General features: G+C 46.0%; 1 protein-coding gene across 8 annotated transcripts in view; it reads left to right on the forward strand.

The window, feature by feature from the left end:
• The window catches only part of TTC19 (tetratricopeptide repeat domain 19), a 31,283-nt gene that overhangs the window by 236 nt on the left and 15,586 nt on the right, over positions 1 to 15,461 (forward strand). For 5 of the 8 annotated variants that reach the window (XR_002642902.3, XR_016388835.1, XM_022560921.3 and 2 more), the window contains exons 2-7: positions 43 to 167; positions 2,146 to 2,256; positions 2,712 to 2,750; positions 3,533 to 3,589; positions 3,901 to 3,962; positions 5,943 to 6,037. Coding sequence is in view for 6 of the 8 variants with exons in the window: in XM_022560921.3 (XP_022416629.1) it covers positions 43 to 167; positions 2,146 to 2,256; positions 2,712 to 2,750; positions 3,533 to 3,589; positions 3,901 to 3,962; positions 5,943 to 6,037 (489 nt within the window). In the remaining 2 variants the exon portion in view is untranslated. Of the gene's footprint in view, positions 1 to 42; positions 168 to 2,145; positions 2,257 to 2,711; positions 2,751 to 3,532; positions 3,590 to 3,900; positions 3,963 to 5,942; positions 6,041 to 12,388; positions 12,441 to 15,461 lie in introns of all 8 variants that reach the window. The other 3 variants (XM_089900291.1, XM_089900289.1, XM_022560917.3) reach the window with 3 other exon arrangements.

Below are 15,461 nucleotides of genomic sequence, written 5' to 3' on the forward strand. Positions count from 1 at the left end.
GGGCCGGGCCGGGCTCGGTGACCTCAGTGCCCCTTCCCGCAGCGCTCGCCTGGTTCTCGAGGCCCGCCCCGGCGGAGCAGGAGCAGGAGCGGGAGCGGCAGGGCTCGGGCGGGGCGGCGGCCGGGGACGCCGAGGCTGAGATCATCCAGCTGCTGAAGCGAGCCAAGGTGAGGGCCTGCAGTGACGGTGACACCGGTGGACGGAGGCCCGGCGTCTCCAGTGCAGGTGGAGGCGGCGCCGGGGGCAGCGGAGTTAGCCAGCGTTGGGGGTGAGAGCGCCGGTCGGGAAAACTGTGCACACGTGTGGCGTCCTGATGGTGCAGCTTAATGCGGGCCGTGCGCGGTTTAGTCCTTCTCTCTCTCCCCCTCCCCGGGTTATCGCGTCTCTTCCATTGGGCTGACTGCCGCCACCTGGCCAACAACGTCCACACTGATGCCCGCAGACGGCGGGGTGTGCCGATGTGTCAGCTCCTCTTTGAGGCTTCACCTGCCCCAGACTAACCCCTGATCTTAAGTGCCCCCCGGACACCTCCCTTCACCGTCTCTTGTTTACTGCTACCTACCTAGTTTTCCAGCCTGGACGCTTCATAGTCATTTTTAAAACTTGTGGTCCCTAACTACCACCTCCTGATACACTTAGAGTCCAGCAACAGATCCTTCTTGGATTTTGCCACCAAATCCAAAATATTTCTCAAATTTGCCCCCTTTTCTCTGTCTCTCCTGCTGTCACCCAGGCCACGCTGCTGCAGCCTCCTAACTCTGGTCTGGTCTGTCCTATTGGCCCCCTGCCACCCAGTCTTCATGCAGCAGCCAGAGTGATTTTTTTTTTTTTTTTTTTGCGGTACTTGGGCGTCTCAATGTTGTGGCCTCTCCCGTTGCGGAGCACAGGCTCCGGACGCGCAGGCTCAGCGGCCATGGCTCACGGGCCCAGCCGCTCCGCGGCATGTGGGATCCTCCCAGACCGGGGCACGATCCCGTGTCCCCTGCATTGGCAGGCGGACTCTCAACCACTGCGCCACCAGGGAAGCCCCCAGAGTGATTTTTTAAATGTAAATCGGATCGTATCCCTTCCTTGCCCATAAACCTTGAATGACTTCCCACAGCATTTGTGATAGAACCCAAGCTCCCAGCCGTGGCCTGAGACCCTACACGATCCACCCTACGTTGCCTACCTATTTGGCAATTATCGTCAGGCTCACCATCCTCCCTTCACATCTGTTTCCTTTCATTTTTGTTTTTTTTTTTTTAAGAAGGAATTAGTTCTTTTTATTTTATTTATTTATTTATTTATTTTTGACTATGTTGGGTCTTCGTTGCTGCGTGGGCTTTCTCTAGTTGTGGCGAGCGGGGGCTACTCTCTGTTGTGGTGCGCGGGCTTCTCATTGTGGTGGCTTCTCTTGTTGCGGAGCACAGACTCTAGGCACGCGGGCTTCAGTAGTTGTGGCACACGGACTTAGTTGCTCCGCGGCATGTGGGATTTTCCCGGACCAGTGTTCGAACCCGTGTCCCCTGCATTGGCAGGCGGATTCTTAACCACTGCGCCACCAGGGAAGCCCTTGACTGGTTTTTGAAGAACCATTTTCTTCAGCCTGTAGGGCCTTTGCTTGTTCCCTACTCTCTGTTTGGGTCATTTTCCTCACAATTCCTTATTTGGTTGACTCTTTCTCTTCCTTCTTACCTCAGTTTAACTGTCACTTCCTTGGAAGGCTTCTCTGACTCCCATTGAGGGGGACCCCTTATTGTTCCTTTCTGTTGCTTTTCTTCCTAGCTTTTATCATTAGTTGTCATTAAGCTTACTTGTCCTACAAGGTCACTTCCAGCCTGCAGGAAGAGAGAAAGAGGATGTAGGGCCAGCAGCTTCCTTATAAGATTTGATAAAAATTGCTTACATTCCTGCTGCCTGCATCTGTTGGCCAGAGTTTTGTCATGTGGCCAAAGAGAGCTGCAGGGGAGGCTGAACTCCCTGTCACCATGGTAGACATGATACCTGGTGCATAGTAGGAGTTCAGTCAGTATGTGACCAATGAATGAATAACTTCCTTCTGTGTGTTGGGATATATAGCTGTGCCCACTTCCGTGTGGTAGCACAGGCATCTGCTTTCTTTATATTTCATTTTCTGTTATTTTCTTTGTTTTCTCTTTTCAGTTGTGCATCATGAAAGATGAGCCAGCAGAGGCAGAGCTAATTTTGCATGATGCTCTTCGTCTTGCCTATAAGAGTGATAACAAGAAGGCCATCACTTACACTTACGATCTGGTAACTCCTCTCGCCAGTCTGAGCCATTGGTGATGAAGGGTGGGATGCAGGAGAAGGGTGGTTAGGCACCTGAATCATGTTCCTGACCTGCAGCAGGCCCTGAAGCTCTTTGCTTTTTGTTTTTACTAAGTTTTCTTTTGGTTTCAATTTTTATTACTCTTGGGGTGTCACAAGACGCCTCAATCCCAGACAAAAAAGAAATGAATATCATTAATATTTGTTTCTTCAGTGAAGAGTGGATCTAGATTTGGTTTGTCATCGTCAAAGTGTGTTCGCGTATTTGTTCTCACACCATTGCTGTACTTTGCTACTGGCAGATCAGTGACATACTTTTCTCTCTGGACTATTTTTTTAGCTAGAGGGTGAAAGCAAAGGGGAGTCTTTAGCTTAAACGTTTTGAAGTAAGTAGGAATACAATGCTCTAAACTGAAAAACAACTTGTAATTAATTTTCAGATGGCCAACTTAGCATTTATACGGGGTCAGCTTGAAAATGTAAGTAAATCACTTTGTAATGTCATGACTTTGTGAAGGGCTAGCCTGAAGGAACCTCTGTTAGAAAGGGTACAGGCTAAGCTGCTGTAACAAAGAGACCCCAAAATAGAGTGACTCAAATAAGAAGGAAGCATATTTCCCTTTAATGCATTAATCCAGAGGTAGCTAAACCCTGAAGATGGGTAGGTACCTCTGCTCCATGAAGTGGCCCAGAAGCCCAGGTTCCTTCTAAGATAGATCCTCATCTGCGTAAGAGAGCTGGCTCACCTCCAGCCTACAGGAAGGAAGAAGGAGAGGATGGAGGGCAAGCAGCTTCCTTATAAAGTGTGATTTAGAGATTGTTCACATGTGCTCTGCATGCATCTCTTGGCCACAGCTTCATCATGTGACCACACCTAACTGCGAAGGAGGCTTGACCTGGTAAAAATTGAGGAGAGTCTAACTAAAGAGATGGAGAGGAGGGTGAATATTACGGGGTAGTTTCCAGTTTCTGCCACAGTGGGTTTGGAAGGGAAGTTAATTTCTGAAGTTGGTTTCTACTCAGCACAGAATAGTTCAAGGTGCCCAGAGGATGTGCAGTCCTGGTATTTTAGTCTGTTTTCCCACCACAAGGTTACCTTTTTCTTTGTATATGTGAGTGTAAGTGTGTGAGTGTAAGTGTGTGTGTGTGTGTGTGTGTGTTGTGTTTTCCAAGGAATGGTACATAAGACTAGTGCTTAGAATCCAGGGTCATCTGGATAGGGGACCCAAATAAAACAAAAATCTTTTCCTTGTGCTTTTAGGCGGAAAAACTTTTTAAAGCAACAATGAGTTACCTGCTTGGAGGGGGCATGCAACAGGTAAGGACGTGACGTAGGATTGCTCCCTAGCTGAAGCAGTTTTCAAAAGTCTTACTTCCTATAAGCTCCATCCAGCCCCCACGTGTGCTTTGGCCAAAGAGTTGGAATTCTTTTTCCCTAAGACTGGTATAAAATTTGCCAGTCTTTCCTTCATGCAAGAGCATGGTATCTGAGGAATTCACAGTTGCCTGATTCCTCCAAGTCTAAAGACTATGGCTTTCAGGTCAGAGTCAGTCTAGAAGTTGATCTGAAATACCCCTTGAGGAAATTTTACTTGTTACGAATTTCCTTCATTTTTCTTTTCCCAACAGGAAGACAATGCAATAATAGAAATCTCTCTAAAGCTGGCCACTATTTACGCTGCTCAGAATAGGTAAGTATAGTCAGAATCTAGGCGTGGAGGCAGCCAAGGAGTAGGGCTGTGGGCAAAACGTTGGCCCTGGGATGTTGCATACTTTTCATTTACCTGCTAATCACCTGGGTGTCCAGAACTTAGGTGTCACACTCATAGTGCTCCGTCCCTCATCTTTGAAATCTTGAGTCTTTTCTGAGCTTGCCCCTGCTGTTTCCATTAGCCTGCTGAGCGGGACATGTGGCCCTCGTACCTTTGGCTGCACCGTGACAAATCTAGGCAAGTTTTCTGTTCCTACTTGAACTGGGAAGGGAAGTTGTACTTAGAACCTTAGCTTAGCTTTTCCTAGGAGAGGAGGGGGCACTGTAAAGGCTGCTGGGGATAATGTATTTTGCTGGTTTAGGGCTCAGCAAACCAGGAAGTCAGGTATAAAGTTAAATGATGAGAGAGTTGCTGTGGGAATGTCTTAGTGGCTAGCTCAGCGGGCAGCTTTTAAAGCCCATAGAGATGATCTGGTAGCTAGGTTTTAGGAAGCAATACCCAGGAGTGGAGGAGAGACCTGCAGGTGGGACCAGAAAGCAGTGCTGAGTTAAAAGTGTTAGATGAGCCTGAGTTGTTACAAAGAAGGAGTCGTCTGCGGGTACGCAGGAGAGGCTTTAGGGGACAATCCGGGTGTGTGCCGCGGATGAGAGAGGCCTGGTACCTTCCTTCTCTAGGTGGGGTTCAAAGAAGAAACCCTAGGATGTAAGCAAAGAGCTCCTCTAGAGAGTTATATTTTGGGGTAAATTTAAGGAAAGACCTGAGTAAGCCTGGCTTTTCCTTTGCTTTATCGTTGCTGCAGAAGTTGGGTACCAGAAGTTTGGAATTGCTCTAGTCAGCAGCTCCTTCATTCTCAGCGGGACCCAGTCCGTCTCCTGGCATTTGGTTGGGCAACAGGACTAGCTACGGGTGGGGCGTGAGCTCCCAGGGCAAGAAGCAGCCCAGAGATAGTGACGGCGGAGGGTAAGGCACGCCCGTGGCCTCCTACGAGGTGAAAGCTGCGTAGTCCCCACTAGTAGTTCGCCTGCAAGTTACTCAAAAGTGTTTTTTCATTTTGATTTGTTAAGAAACGCATGAGACCAGGACCAGGCCCTGAGGCTGAGAAAGGCTGATACAAGTTGGGAGGGGTCGTTGGTAGACATTTTGCTGTGACTCAGGATGCCTTGTGGGCAGCCTCCCCCGTTCCGTGCCCTGATCGGATAGGGTCCCTCCTGCCAAGGTTTGGTTCTTCTGAGAACAGCAGAACAGTGGGGTCATCTGGCAAAGCACGAGAGGAGAAGAGGTGAGCTTGGTAGTGCCACCTGTGGTGAGAAGCTAGGAGCCAAAATGGAAGAGCAGAAACCAGGGCTGAGCTTGTGGATGGAGACGGAGTTTATGTCGTGTTTCTGTGCATCTCTGTAGAAACCAGCAGATGACCCTTGTTCTGTCCAGAGTCAGTCTCCCTGCTGCCTGGGTGTCCTCTCCAGTTGACTGAGGTCCTGAGAGTGGGGCTAAATGCCTTCTAGTGCCCTAGCTAGTAGTTCCCTTTCTGTAAAAGAAACTTGCATCAAAGACCTGCAGCTTGGGAGAAGTGTAGAGCTAACAGACCTCCAGAAACTGAGTGAGGTCAGCAGTTAGAATCCTCACTGCCGGGGGCCCTCGCCTCCGTTGGTAGTGTATCACTTTGAGCAAGGGTAAGGCTCTCACACGTGGAGGAGCTGACCCCTCTGAACTGTGTTAGTGGGAGGTGAGGGAACGGCTGGTCATGTCGGTTATTGAAACTCTGTCTTAAGTTAACGTTAATTAGGTGACCAAAAAAAACCCAAACTCTTGAGAAAGGGCAGATTGACACCTCTTAGAGACTTTAAACAAAATTCCCTCTTCCCGTCTTACACTTGACAATGTAAACCTGAGCTGGAGAGATGAGGACAGAAGAGCACTTTGTGAAAGGTATGCAGCTGGTTGATGCTCTTTGCTTTACAGACAGGAACTGGCTCTTGCTGGTTATGAATTCTGCATTTCAACTCTAGAGGAAAAAATTGAAAGACAAAAGGAATTATCAGAAGACACTTTGTCAGGTAGGGAAACCTGACTATTTTTGGACAGTTGCCTTTTTTGCCACAAAGGGCTTCACTCTTCAGCTGTGGTAAAGGAAGCAGAAAGGTATCTGAATTGGGGGGAGAGTTACTCATTTTGGAGAGTTACTCATTTTGGAGGCTGTTTTCTAAGGTCTCAGAGGGTTTGGAATTAGATATTTTCTTTAAATGACTTGACCACTGGTGGTGGTTGTTTTTTTTTAACCCCGTGGTAACATCTTCATAATATATCTGTTGATCTTTATTATATATCATCTCTGGAAAATTGGGGAGCAGAAAGGGAAGTTTTTTCTCTTGTCTCTTGGTTCAGCTACCAGTCACAATGCTAATTAAGTACCTTTGGTCCCCAGTGTCCACCAGCTATGAGAAAGGAAGTGAAGCTCATGTTTTGTCTGTCTGTCCTCATCACGGAGGGAAGAGCATGAAGAGTCATGCTGGGAACAGAATGGGGTGGGCGGGACACTGGCTCTCAGCCATTCGGGTTCCTCCCTCCCTCCCTCCCTCCCTCCCTCCCTCCCTCCCTCCCTCCCTCCCTCCCTCCCTCCCTCCCTCCCTCCCTCCCTTCCTTCCTTTGTATCGTTGATTTACAACATTGTGTTAATTTCTGCTGTACAGCAAAGTGACTCAGTTTTACACATATAGACATTCTTTTTTAATATTCTTTTCCATTATGGTTTATCCCAGGAGATTGGGTATAGTTTGCTGTGCTATACAGTAGGACCTTGTTGTTTATCCATCTAAATGTAATAGTTTGCATCTGCCAGCCCCACACTCCCAGTCCGTCCCTCCCCCCAGCCCTCTCTCCTTGGCAACCAGGAGTCTGTTTCTATTTCACAGATAAGTTCATTTGTGTCAGATTTTAGATCCCACATGTAAGTGGTATCATGACGTTTGTCTTTCTCTTTCTGACTGACTTCACTTAGTATGATCATCTCTGGGTCCATCCATGTTGCTGCAAATGGCGTTATTTCATTCTTTTTTATGGGTGAGCAGTATTCCATTGTGTGTATCTACCGCATCTCCTTTATCCATTCATCTGTCAATGGACATTTAGGTTGTTTCCATGTCTTGGCTGTTGTGAATAATGCTGTGAACAGAGGGGTGCGTGTGTCTTTTTGAATTATAATTTTGTCTGGGTATATGCCCAGGAGTGGGATTGCTGGATCATATGGCAGCTCTGTTTTTAGTTTTCTGAGGAACCTCCGTACTGTTCTCCATAGTGGCTGCACCAACTTACATTCCCACCAACAGTGTAGGAGGGTTCCCTTTTCCCACACCCTCGCCAGCATTTATTTGTAGACTTTTTAATGATGGCCATTCTGACTGGTGTGAGGTGGTAGGTACCTCATTGTAGTTTTGATGTGCATTTCTCTAATGATGTTGAGCATGTTTTCATATGCATTCGGGTTTCTTAATGTGGGTTGAAGTATTGGGAATTTTCAGATTTGACATTCATTCAGTAGCTCTGATTTCACACTTCCTCTTTGCCTAGAGCTAGCATGATGCTAGAGATACAGCGGCCAACTCTGTTGTCCCTAAAGCAGTACATATGGCTTCAAAGAGTTTTCTGTAGTCACGGGTCTTCCAGTTCTCCCTTGAACATAACTCAGTTTTCCTCCTTCATACTCCACTGAAGCCCCCTTATTAAGGTCACCAGTTCTCAATCCTTATCTTACCAGCTCTACTTACTAGCAGCTCAACCCAGGTGGTCACTGTCTCCTACTGGAAACCCTTCATTTGCTTGGTTCTGGGACACCTCACTGGTCCCTTGCCCTCCCTGGGTCACCTGTAAAGGTAGCGGGCCTCAGGGCTGTCTTCAGCCCACTTCCCTTTTCTCTCTGCCCTCACACCCTAGGAGACAGCAGTTAGTCCCATACATTTAAATACCAGTTTTACATCTTCAGCCCCAGCCTGTACGTGAGCTGCAGACTCATGGGTTAGATGCTCTACCTGACACCCTGACCTGAATGCTTAATGGTCACCTCACGCTTAACGTGTTTGAAATGGGTCTCTCTTTTTTTTTTTCCTGCGTTGATTTAACTTTTTTATTGTTGACATATAGTTAATGTCTAATATTATGTTACAGGCGTACAGTATAGTGATTCACAGTTTTCAAAGGTTATACTCCATTTGTAGTTATTATAAAATATTTGCTATATGTTCCCCATGTTGTACAGTCGTACAGTGTATCCTTGTGGCTTATTTTGTGCCGAATAGTTTGTACCTCTCACTCCCTACCCCTGTAGTGCCCCTCCCCGCCGAAATGGGTCACTTGGTTTCTACCCCTCACGAACTGGTTTCTCACGAGGCAGCCTGTTTTGTAAATGGCACCACCATCCACCCGGTGCTTTGGCCAAGAACCTAAGCATCATCTGTGATTTCTTCCTCATTCCCTACGTGTAATTCACCAGCAAGTTGTACTGAATCAGCCATCAAAATGCATCCACATCACAGCCGTCTCAGCCTCTTGCCCTGCTGCTCTGGTCCAGGCTGTCATTGCTTCTCGCCTGGACTCCTGTAATCGTCTCCCCACAGCTTGTCGTGCTTCCCTTCATTCCCGCAGAGGATTTACTGCCTCCCCACCCCCCCACCTGTTTGACACCATCCTTCCACCTTCGCCACCCGGCTCTTTTCTCGCTGTCGTACGTTCCCAGCTCAGTGCCGCCTCGGGGCCCCGTGCCTGCTCTTGTCTCCATGGCCAGTGGCCTTCACCCAGGCCTCTGCTCAGGAGGCCAGCCTGCCAGCCAGTCTTCCCACCTGTGCGCATTCTAAACCTCTCTCCTCCTCTGCTTCGTCACCCTGGGAAGTAGGTGTGTGTGTTTTGTGTGCTTGTATCGCTACTAAAGTTCATTTTTGTTCAAGCGCTTTTAGTGTCTGTCTGCCCTATCGAAGAGGGAAAGAGCCTTCATCCGTTTCGCTCACTGCTAAACCCCTAGGACCTAGAGTGGTGCCTGCTACATGACAGGGGCTCAGTAATACTTGCTGAGCAAAAGGGCAAAGGCCCAGCAAACACTGACAAATGTCAGTGCAGTATGGAAGTGCTTTGAAGAAATTCACAAAAGATGTAAAAACAAGTTCTAGCTGCCAAATAAGTCACTTTTGAACTATCCACATCCTTGCTATGTTTCATTTATACATTGACTGTAGACAGTTGCTTCAGAGTATAAGCAGTCTTTTCTGACTCCAAAAGCAATACAAGGGTGTTGAAGAAAATTTCAGACAACATTAAGAAGAAAATAAAGATCACTTATAATTGTATTAAGAACTCCTGCTTAGGGCTTCCCTGGTGGCGCAGTGGTTGAGAGTCCGCCTGCCGATGCAGGGGACACGGGTTCGCGCCCCGGTCTGGGAAGATCCCACGTGCCGCGGAGCGGCTGGGCCTGTGAGCCATGGCCGCTGAGCCTGCGTGTCCGGAGCCTGTGCTCCGCGACGGGAGAGGCCACAATAGTGAGAGGCCCGCGTACCGCAAAAAAAAAAAAAAAGAATTCCTGTTTTTTGGTGTATGTCTTTCTAGGCTTGTTTTCCTCTAGCTATTTACATTTTAATAAGCAAATGAGGAGTCACCCTGTACATGACTTCTTTGTAACCTGATTTTTTAAAAATTGGCTCTCTTTTTTTTTTATAAATTTATTTATTTTTGGCTGCATTGGGTCTTCGTTGCTGCATGTGGGCTTTCTCTAGTTGCGGCGAGCGGGGGCTACTCTTCATTGTGGTGTGCAGGCTTCTCATTGCGGTGGCTTCTCTTGTTGCAGAGCACGGGCTCTAGGCACACGGGCTTCAGTAGCTGTGGCTCGCGGGCTCTAGAGCGCAGGCTCAGTAGTTGTGGCGCACGGGCTTAGTTGCTCTGTGGCATGTGGGATCTTCCCGGACCAGGGCTCGAACCCGTGTCCCCTACATTGGCAGGCGGGTTCTTAACCACTGCGCCACCGGGTAACCGCTTTCTTAAAGGTAGTAATCTGTCATCATTATGTGCTTATGTTAATTAATACATACTTGGGTCTCTTTTAAGGTTTTCCATTCTGATTTATTCATCTGATGACTCATAACAGTATATGTTGTCTGAATTAGGTGATATCATTTGAGTTACATGGTGATACTGGTCTCACACATACTTCTTTTGCAAAATTTTTCCCATTTGGTTTTCACTCAATTTCCATATGAATTTTAGATGTTTTTCATGTGAATTTTAGATCTTTTTGTTCGCTCCCCAAAGTGCTTTGAGAATGAATTGTTAGATTTGTGTTATGTTTATAAATTAGTTTGGGGAGGTTGCCTTCGGAATAAGTTAGCACTTGACTACAAATAGCAAAAAATTTCAACTAAATTAAGTGTAGCCGTGAGGACGCTGTTATGTCATGTGACTGGTGGTTTAGTGAAAGGGGGCGGGGCTTTATGGCTCACGGAGGTCCTGAGGGATGTGGTCTCCCCATCCATCCTCACTGACACTCTCAGTGTGCTGGCTTTCACTTCACACTTTCCTTGTGGTTGAAAAGTGACCGTCAGATCCCAGGAATCTCATCCAGAAATGACAGTGTCCACTTCTTGCATATTTCTCTTAGAATCAAGGTAATTTTTCCTAGAAGTCCCCACCTAGATTTATGCTTGCTTCCTGCTGGCCAGATTGGGTTACGTGGCATTTCTAACCCAGTCCTTGGCAAGAGAAGTGGCATTAGCATGATTGGCTAAAACTGATCAGGATCCATTCCTAACAGAGGTTCGGAACCCCGTCTGTTTGAATCACGTGAGGAAAGTGGCTGAGACCAGCGGCAGCTCTGCTCTCGTCACGCCGCCGTCTTCCCATTCAGGGACGTGGTCTGCTTCTCCTTACAGATCTTTTCAGGTAGATCTGACAGCTGTTTTGTTACATTTGATTCTAAATGGACACCTTACTAAACTATTTGCTTTTGAGTTGATATTCACACTATTTCCAGATATGTAATTAGAGATTTGGGAGGTCATGATAATTGTCTTTTCTCAGGTAGTTGTACTTCTGTGTCCCTACTCCCTCCCCTTACTAAATGTAGTTCATTGGCCATAACCTCAGAAGATTAAGTAACAGCGGTGCTGGACAACTTTGTCTTGTATCTGATTTGGTGCAAGACCGTGTGAGCAGATGTATTATTACGTGTGGAGCACGTCAGGCTTGCCGGTAACTGGTTAATTGCTCGGTGTGCTGCTGGGTAATAGTTGATGCCCATGTTTTATTTAGACTTCCACATTTATTTTGTTTTGTGAGATCCATAGTGTGTTTCTTGAGCTTCTCATCACAGGATTGTATTAATGTGATAAAATGAACTGGTATGCTTTCTGTGTTTTCTGGAATAGGTGTGGGGTATTACATGGTAGTGATCTAGTCCTTGGAAGTTGTAGGATCTACGAAACCACATGGCTCAGATCTCCTTTAGAGTTGATTCTCTGGCAGCTTTTGTTCTTCTTTCTTCCGTTACTTATACATTTAAGTTTCTTCCATTTTCTTGAGTTGATTTCAGTACCAAGGACAGTGCCAAGACCACAGCTTAAATAAATACCTGTTGAATAAGTGAATGCTTGGGTGAAAGAATTTTGGAGACCTGTATTTTCCTGGAAGAAACTTACTTAGGAATTATATTTGTAAAGCGTAACTTAACAATATTCTGTTATGTATTCAGGATCATGTTCCTTTCCCAGTTTTTAATTTTGTGGATTTATTTCCTTTTTTTAAGAGTTTTCCCACTGATGCCTTCCTCTTCTCCTTGAGATGAGAGTTTCATTCATTTTCATAGTTTAAGTAAAACACTCCTGGAGAGTTGAAGTATTTCTGGTGGCATATTTGGTTTCAGGAGTGCCTGAAGTCTGGCACCTGGTTGGAATTCTGGCTTTTCCACTTAGAACAGCAGTGGGACTAGACAAGTTACTTATCCCCTCCTCAGTTTCCTCATCCATACAATAAAAAAACAGAATGTGCCTTACAGCGTTGTTATGGGGATTACATGCTCTAGGATTGAGACTGGGACTCACTGAGGACTTTGAAGGAGTCTGCTGGAATGTGATGCATCTGTTAACCTAGTTTATTAAATGGTTTATCTCCTCTGTGTTTACCACTCTTAATTATGAAGGGCCTCCCTGACTCTTTTATTCATAGTTTCTCCTGCTTTTTGTCGATTTTGTTGACCGTGTCAAAGAGCCACCTTTTGGTTTCATTTTCTCTAATTTTTTTGTTGTTTTCTACCTCCCTTATTTCCACTCTGATCTTTTGTATCTCTCCTGCTTGCTGTGGGGTTTATTTTGCTCTTTTTCTAGTTTCTTAGGTAGAAGATTAGGTTGTTGATTCAAGATCTTTCCTAATGTAGGCATTTACAAGCTATACATTTCCCTCTACTGTGTTAGCTGCATCCCATAAATTTTGGTATGTTGTGTTTTTATTTTCATGTATCTCAAAATATTTTAAAATTTTTCTTGTGATTTCTTCTCTGATCTTTTGGATATTTTGGAGTGTGTTGATTAATTTCCATATATTTGTGAATTTCCAAAATTTCCTTCTGTTGTTGATTTTTAAGTTCATTCCATTATGGTCAAAGAACATGCTTTGTATGATTTCAGTCCTTTTACATTTTACTGAGACTTGTTTCATGGCCTGGTCCATGGCTTGTTCCGGGGATTGCTGCATATGCATTTGAGAAGAGAGTATGTCCCTTAGCCGCTGGGAGACGTGCTCTGTAGACATCTGTCAGGTCTAGTTGGTTTACAGTGCCGTTCAGGTCTTCTGTTTCTGTCTAGTTCTAGGCAGAACTTTTGTTTTTGTGAGTTTTTTCTTTATACATATTTCTATGCTGTTTAGAGCCCCAGATATATATATCTTCATTGTGAATTATCCTTTCATCAGAAAAGTGATTCTTTTTTTCCTACTTAAGGTATTTGTCACAAACTTTAGTTTTACATTGTTGACTGTATCTTACTCTTAAACTTTCTGAGTAATTTTGTTTTCAGTATGTGTTTTGTAGAAGGCTGTGTTTGAATTTTTTTAACCTAATCTGAGTATTGTTGTCTTGTGGTAGAGAATCTTAAAACCTATTTAAAGTTAGAATTGAAAGTGATGTTTGGTCTAATTTTTTACATTAAAAGCTTTCCATTTTCGTTATTTCTTATATTTTCAAGTCCCTCTGTTTTAAAAAATAAATTTATTTTATTTATTTTTGGCCGCGTTTGGGTCTTCGTTGCTGTGCACGGGCTTTCTGTAGTTGCGGCAAGCGGGGGCTACTCTTTGTTGCAGTGCGCAGGCTTCTCATTGCAGTGGCTTCTCTTGTCGCAGAGCATGGGCTCTAGGCGCATGGGCTTCAGTAGTTGCAGCACACAGGCTCAGTAGTTATGGCACACAGGCTCTAGAGCACAGGCTCAGTAGTTGCGGCGGACGGGCTTAGTTGCTCCACGGCATGTGGGATCTTCCTGGACCAGGGCTCGAGCCCATGTCCTCTGCATTGGCAGGAGGATTCTTAACCACTGCGCCACCAGGGAAGTCCCTTCAAGTCCCTCTTATAGGGACGATTTTCTCACTAAACCTCCATTTATATTTTGAAAGGAAGGTACATCTATGGTCTCCAGTTCTATTAAAGGGTAACCTAAAAATTTCTAAAAGACATATTTGACTCAGGAAAAAAATTCTCTTTTCAGTTTCTTTTGTAAGATGAGGTGACTACAATTTAACATTCTCCTACCTCTCCCCACTTGTTTTTTCTCTGTGATCTGGAATTTTAGATCTAGTGGGACTTTGTTTGTTTGGTTGGTTGGTTTTTTTTTTTTGCGGTACGCGGACCTCTCACTGCTGCGGCCTCTCCCGTTGCGGAGCACAGGCTCTGGACGCGCAGGCTCAGTGGCCACGGCCCACGGGCCCAGCCGCTCCGCGGCATGTGGGATCCTCCCAGACCGGGGCACGAACCCGTGTCCCCCGCATCGGCAGGCGGACTCTCAACCACTGCGCCACCAGGAAGCCCCTCGAGTGGGACTTTTTGCAGAGAATTCTGAGGCCAACTTATTTGCCTTCTCTTTTGTATATATATAAATTTATTTATTTTTGGCTGTGTTGAGTCTTCGTTGCTGCACACAGGCTTTCTCTAGTTGCCGCGAGCGGGGGCTATTCTTCGTTGTGGTGCACGGGCTTCTCATTGTCTTGGTTTCTCTTGTTGCAGAGCAGAGGCTCTAGGCGCGTGGGATTCAGTAGCAGTGGTATGCGGGCTCAGCTGTGGCTCGCAGGCTCAGTAGTTGTGGCACGTGGGCTCAGTAGTTGTGGCTCGCGGGCTCTAGAGCGCAGGCTCAGTAGTTGTGGCGCACGGGCTTAGTTGCTCTGCGGCATGTGGGATCTTCCCGGACCAGGGCTCAAACCCATGTCCCCTGCACTGGCAGGTGGATTCTTAACCACTGCACCACCAGGGAAGCCCTGCCTTCTTTTGTAAATAACCTGTTTTCTCCTGCCTGGTTACTTTGTAGGTGTCAGAAGCTCTTTAGCATAAGGTTAGGGGGTTGGTCTCTATGAATTTGCCTGGTCTGTGGTGACCCTTCATTTTAAGATCCAGTTCTCTTGAGCTTCTGTAGTGCACCTTTGATTATTGCTACAGTTCTGCCTTGCTGTGGTTTTTTATTCAGGAGTGTCGTTTACCTGTATGTTGGACTCTTTCTTCTGTGTTCTGTAGTATAAATTTATTCTCTCCTCTCAGGTTCCTGTATGTATTTGGGGAATTTTTCCAGTGTGTATTCCATATTATTGACTTATTCAGAAAAGTCAGTTCTGTCCTTTTCTTCTTCTGGTGCGTTTTTTTTGTTTTGTTTTGTTTAAGATTTCAAGCAAAAATAAAGAGTGGAGACTTTAACAAACACCTGCACACGTTCCCCGTAGCTTTGTCACGTCTGAGTATTTTACCATATGTGCTTCAGGTGATGATTGGGGCGGGGAGGGGGGAGTTTAAACCCCTGTGTGCTCCTGCTTGATGTAACTAGCAGGTAAACCATCTATTTACTTGGTTTTGGTCTTTATCATTCTTATGCCTGTTTATTACACTTGTATACATCAATAAACAATATGTTTATTGTTTTTTAACTTTTTTTTTTTTTTTGCGGTACACGGGCCTCTCACTGTTGTGGCCTCTCCCGTTGCGGAGCACAGGCTCCGGACGCGCAGGCTCAGCGGCCATGGCTCACGGGCCCAGCCGCTCCGCGGCATGTGGGATCTTCCCGGACCGGGACACGAACCCGCGTCCCCTGCATCGGCAGGCGGACTCTCAACCACTGTGCCACCAGGGAGGGAAGCCCTGTTTTTAAACTTTTTATGGACTAATATGTTTCTAAACTTTTTATGAATGGCATCATACTGTACAACTGTTTCTGCAGTTTTTCACTTATCATATTGCAGAGATTTATCCACATTGATACTTAAAGC

The sequence above is a fragment of the Delphinapterus leucas genome, chromosome 19 (assembly GCF_059928025.1).
Source record: "Delphinapterus leucas isolate spDelLeu-1000000601 "Yukka" chromosome 19, BTC_Dleu_Yukka2, whole genome shotgun sequence".
NCBI lineage: Eukaryota > Metazoa > Chordata > Mammalia > Artiodactyla > Monodontidae > Delphinapterus > Delphinapterus leucas.